Raw genomic sequence first — 6000 nt, 5'->3', positions numbered from 1 at the left:
AAATGCTTGCATTTTGGTTTTCTCCTTCTCTAGATTGGAAGTTCCCTAGGGAACAGGCTCTAGTCTGTCTGGTTCCCCTCCCCCTCTGAAAACCTAGTACCCGGGGCCTGGAACACTGTAGAGCTCAAAAAGTGTTTATTGATTAAATGAATTTTTAAAAATGAGTTGTTTTTTTTTTATTTCCTGGTGTTTTTTAAACTTTTTTTTTTTTTTTTTTGGTTGGGGGGGGGAGTTTGTTTATTTATTTATTTATTTTTGCTGTGTTGGATCTTCGTTTCTGTGCGAGGGCTTTCTCTAGTTGTGGCAAGCGGGGGCCACTCCTCATCGCGGTGCGCGGGCCTTTCACTGTCGCAGCCTCTTTTGTTGCGGAGCACAGGCTCCAGACGCTCGGGCTCAGTAGTTGTGGCTCACGGGCCTAGCTGCTCCGCGGCATGTGGGATCCTCCCAGACCAGGGCTGAACCTGTGTCCCCTGCATTAGCAGGCAGATTCTCAACCACTGCGCCACCAGGGAAGCCCTAAAAATGAGTTTTAAAAAATTGAGTGGATGAGATACTCTTTTACAAAACACACTGACGGGCACTCCACTCATTCTTTATTGCAAGTCTGTGGCCCCGCCCCCAGCATGGTTTTGGAAGCCCAGTGGTGGCTGTGAGTTCAGGGCTCCAAGCTTTCTGACCCATATCTGTCCTCAAAGTGCCTGGCGAAGCTGTGTTGTGGGGAGGCTGTTCTTTGAGAGGTCCTGGGAATCTACAACGGAATCTACACTCTTTGGGGGAAAGTGGAATCAGATCAAATGTGTAGATGGCAAAATCTCGTTTTGGGAAGAGGCAAATAGTAGTAATGTTGGAGCTTCCTACCTCGTGGACCATGGTTTGGGGAAGCCAGTAAAGAAGGGAAGACAGTGATGGTAATGGGGTTGCGTGGAATGGATTTTACTCGTGTGTGTGTGCGCGTGTGCGCGCACGCGCGCGCACACACGCACACACGTACTCGCAGGTTGAGTCGTGTTTCCCTTACTGATGGGACTGCCTTCATTTCTTCACGTGTTCAGTTCTTGGTTATGCTCTTATAATTGCCAGTATAATTTAAATAACACATTATTTATAATTATCATTGTAATTTAAATTGAGTTGTTTTTCAGATGTATATTTAGTGAGAACTTGTTAAACGTTCAAGAGAGAAGCAAAGCAGCAGGAGGCTTTGAAGACCTAGTGTACTCAGGTGTGGAGAGTGGAGCACTGGTGTTCTGGCGCATTAGTAACAGTCAGCACCCTGAACAGTGGCTATGCGCCGGGTACGCTTCCGTGCACGCTGTCTGCGTCAGCCCATTTCGTCCTTACAGACACACCGTGAGGTAGGTCTGCTATAACTCCCTTCTCCAGATGAGGAGGTTAAGGCACACAGACACGTGCACCACGTCATCCAGCTACCAAGTGGCAGAGCCCTTGTCCAGCCCTAACCACTGTACTATACAGTGTTCTAGTGCAGTCTAGAAAAGGCCTGTGCTTTCTGGAACAGCTTGGCAGCTGGAAATGTGAATGGAAGAGTTGGGAAGGACTAGGATTCTGCTGTTTCAGGGACACAATGACCCCGCCAGGCACACATCCCTCTGTGTGTGTGTGTGTGTGTGTACTGCTTCACGCAGGCAACAAGATCTCGAGTTGTCCTTCCCTCCATGGGAGGTGACAGTGAGTTCCTGCAGGAGACTGCACACTGCTGGGGGAGCTTTCAGATGAGATGAAGGTGTTTGTTAAAGTATTTCTTTAATCCAGCAGCACTATAATAAAAAAGGAACATAAAAGGTCTATCTTACAAAATTTCAAGTAGGTCATATGTTTCACATGACAATTATAAGCACAATTATTAAGAAATCTTACGGCATTGATTTAAAATAAAGTTCTAGTTTTGTTTGATTCTTGCACAGGCTCCCACATTTATCTTGTACAAATTAGCTCATAGTACTCAACACGTTTAGGCTCTGTAGATCAACTATTTAATTGTTCACAAGGGGACATGTGAAAGGAGAAAAGTATCGTCACATAAACGCATGCAGCATGGCTTGTGTGGTCACATCAGAAGGAGTCTTTGTCGCACGAATGACACTAAATTTATTTCCTCCCAAAGATGAAAAGCCAAACTACTTCCAGCTCTGACAGTAAATGCAGGAATGAAGCCATTCAATGGATATTAAATGGAATTAGTTGTTATAACAATCATTGTTATTATTGTTGTTATACATTTTTTCAAGTCATAGTTATGACTTCAGAACCAAATTTGGAAGAAATCATTATCATCTAAACACTGAATTGGTAAGGCTCACAATTAGGAAAACAGATATTTAGTTCTTCACAGAGGCCTCTGACCTTCTGGACACTGTCAGAAATTTTTAATAGAGTGGCTGAACCAAACAGAACAATCATGAACACTGGCTCTAGGTGGTTTTGGTTTCTGGGAGGAAAAGTCTAATTCCCAACTCAATGAACATTCCAGTGGAGCTGGGACATATTTCCTTCTGCAAAACATAGAAATACTATTATGTTCTGAACCCTGCATAGGAGGGGGAAGGAGAATATAAACTAGAGCGACATTTTTCAAATGGAGCTTTCAGTAGCTGATTCAGCTGGAATGTAATTTATGCTAATAAGTTCCTGGATTTCAAAGTGACTTTTTCTTATCACATTAAAACCTTTAATCTGGATATATATTCCTAAGTCCAGAATGGGTAGGAAAATTCTCTATCAAAAGCCAGTGATACAACTGGCCCTGTGTAGAAAGGAAGAAAGAAAAAGAAATTATATTCCAGAGGTTTGGAGGAGGGCAAGAACGAAGTTCAGTGTATGGCTTTTAAACAATTTCCTACGACATAGTTCTTGATTTCACACACCTTTTACAGCTAGAAAAGTTTATCATAATTTTAACATGACTGCATAATTTGGGTCAATGTGACACAGAGTTGATAGTAGAATGTAACTGGTTTCATTTAACTGTGATGGAAGAGGGGAAAGTATACCAGATTGAGCCAAGAACCTTGTTTCTAGTCCCTAACTAGATTAGTTGTGTTAGTTATACTAGATGATCCCTTAGCCAACCTTTTTTGGCATTAATATTCAATAAACTTGGATAAATTCTCCTAGGCCAGCGGCTTTCAAATTTATTCTTTACTGTGATCCACAGTAAGAAGTACATTTTATATTATGACCTTGTTCACATACATTTATAGATTTATATGTAAATGTTGTATCTATATCTATATATCATAGTATGATATATGTGCTGTACATAAACCACACACACATATATGTGAAATGAAACAAAATTTCGTGAAACAATAGCTACCCTTGTTACCTCTGATGCATTATATTTTTTATTCTATTTCATTATGAAAAAGCTGGTCAATTTCCACTAAATTGACGTTATGACCCAGCCTTACTATTACTGTAAGTAGGCACAGTCCTGCACTTTGGGGAGCTGCCTCCAGATGAATGCAGGTTACTGCACAGGTTAATGGTTAACACTCTGATCGCTGAAAGAAAAATATAAAAACTGTGTGGATACCAGTCCACATATTGAAGGAATATGCTCTAATTTTAGTGAAAAATTATGACACACTAAGTAGAAACAACCACTAAGTACAAGTACTCTCTATCAGTGAACTTACCCATTTTAAACTCTGCATAATTGAACTTTGGTTTTTCATTCTTCTATAAGCAAATCTATTTTTGAAACTTCCTCTCACCTGGTAGATTGGCTTTTAAGTCTTCAAGCAAAGGAACCTAGAGTTTTGATAAATGAATCATCTTCTATTTATAAACCAACCCTTTTAAAGCTTCTGTGGCTTTTGCTGGAGTATTTTAAAAGAGCCCTTCATTTTTTTTAATATTAACTTTTAAAAGCACTGTTAATAATAAAACAATTTTAGGGAATTTCCTGGTGGTCCAGTGGTTAGGATATCCGTGCTTCCACTGCAGGGGACCCAGGTTTGATCCCTGGTCAGGGAGCTAAAGTCCCGCAAACCGCATGGTGCAGGCAAAAAAAATTTTTTTAAATAAATAAAACAATTATATAATGTTTTCCTTCCACTTTCAAAACCCATTTTTTGGGGAGATACTGTAACAAGATTCTAGTCCTTGCATCTTTTACCCTGTCCTCAAATCCTCTGTGGCAGTTTTTGAGTAAAAGTCTTGGCATGCCAGATATTACAGGGATTTCTTGTGTCTCAGATGGTACTCAAGGATGTGCGGTAATAAGTGATTCATTTAGGTTCCATCACACTATAATCCAAGGAAGAGAAAATTGGGTCTGACTTCACAAGCATTGTTCCCTTGTGGCTTTAATCACACATACTTTTGCATATAAGTGACAACCACCGGTATTAAGGGTATTTCCAATGGTTCAACCATTAGGGAATATCTTATTTATATGAGAGAAATCTTCAAAGATTTTCTTTAAAAGGTTATATTATAAAATAACTCCTCAGACAACATTTCTTTTTTTAAAATATTTATTTATTTACTTTTTATTTTTGGCTGCGTTGGGTCTTAGTTGCAACGCAGCTAAGTACGCGGGATCTTCGTTGCGGCGCATGGGCTCTTCATTGTGGCACGGGTTTCTCTCTAGTTGTGGTGCGCGGGCTTTTCTCTAGTTGTGGCACATGGGCTTCTCTCTAGCTGTGACTCATGTGCTCAGTAGTTAAGGCTGAAGGGCTTAGTTGCCCTGTGGCATGTGGGATCTTAGTTCCTTGACCAGGGATCAAACCTGCATCCCCTGCATTGGAAGGCGGATTCTTAACCACTGGACTACCAGGGAAGTCCCCAGATAACATTTCTAAAATAGAAGATGGTTATAGTTTGTTTGCATATTTTAAAAAACAGGATGTAATCTTCATTTATTAGTTTATAATATATAATGAATTTACCAATATAAAAATCATAATTCACCTATGTTACCCCCCCCCATACTACTTGTACAGATTTATAACAGATTCTGAACAATTAACATTCTGAATGGGTTAAAACTTCGATTGGGCTTATTTCTATTTATCTTTTATTAGACATTTATTTAACATTAACCTCATCTAATGGCAATTATGTACAAAAAGACTTGCAACTACTCAGGTGCTCTGTGAAGTTGGATCACGTGGATGGGAACATGGTCCAATTATTTGTCTTTGTATTTGATCTGTATCTTGAAACTTTCTCAACCTTATCAACTTTTTAAAATCATCACAATATCTGTGCTATTGAAAATTAACCCTCACCAATAACACTTGGGATCGGTGGAAAAGATCCAGATAACTCTATTTACAGGGCAATAATTTCAGGCTCTGTGTTTACAGTTTTGTAACCTCTACCTGTCTCTCCCATCTTTTTCTTTTTGCGATATGACATAAGCTAATCTTTCCAGGATATACAAATATGTTACATTGTTGAGCAATCAGATTTTTTTTTCAGAAAAATCCCTTCCTCAAGATATATTCCTACTAGTTTACCTTCCGATATCCAGGTAAGCACATCGTGCTATTCCTGAGGCTTGTTTTATACCGTCCACGCTGATCCAAGTCAAACAGACCTTTAGAGGGTACTGACAATGACGTCTTCATTGAATATGATCGCGGCTAAAGCTTTAGTTCCGTTTGCTCTGTAATGCTGTGCCAAGATCTTGGCCTTTAGATGTTTCCAGAATCCCTGGAAACATTACTTATTTGTTTGTGAGTATAAGCCTTAGAATGGGTTTGCATTCACAGCAAAATATGAGGGTGAACAAAGCAGTGTGAATCTCTTACTGAGTTTGAGTTTTTTTTTCTTTACCGAACCATAGGACTTGGAGCCAGTTAGAAGAACAGAATTTTAAGTAATACTCTACATTGGTGCTTTTACAAAATATACCAGAATTAAAACAGAGTAAAAGGATTTGCTGTAATAGGATCCACTTTTTAAAAAAATCTTTGGTGTTAACTTTTTGTCCTGAATATTAAAAGTATTAACATTTCTAAATTCTGA

General features: G+C 39.3%; 1 protein-coding gene across 2 annotated transcripts in view; it reads right to left on the bottom strand.

Moving 5' to 3' along the window:
- Positions 1–582: 582 nt before the first annotated feature.
- TMEM260 (transmembrane protein 260) overlaps positions 583–6000 on the bottom strand; it is a 67190-nt gene continuing 61772 nt past the window's right edge. Inside the window, exon 15 of one of the 2 annotated variants that reach the window (XM_027111350.1) lies at positions 583–1778. In XM_027111350.1, the coding sequence (XP_026967151.1) occupies positions 1730–1778 (49 nt within the window). In that variant the 3' untranslated portion in view covers positions 583–1729. The remainder of the gene's footprint in view (positions 1779–6000) is intronic. The other variant, XM_027111348.1, reaches the window with a different exon arrangement.

This window comes from Aethalodelphis obliquidens, unplaced genomic scaffold, assembly GCF_003676395.1.
Source record: "Aethalodelphis obliquidens isolate GAN/ISIS:26980383/991018 unplaced genomic scaffold, ASM367639v1 scaffold10, whole genome shotgun sequence".
Classification (NCBI taxonomy): Eukaryota; Metazoa; Chordata; class Mammalia; order Artiodactyla; family Delphinidae; genus Aethalodelphis; species Aethalodelphis obliquidens.
Note: the sequence above shows the minus strand (reverse complement) of the source record. Positions and strands in the feature narration are given on the sequence as shown.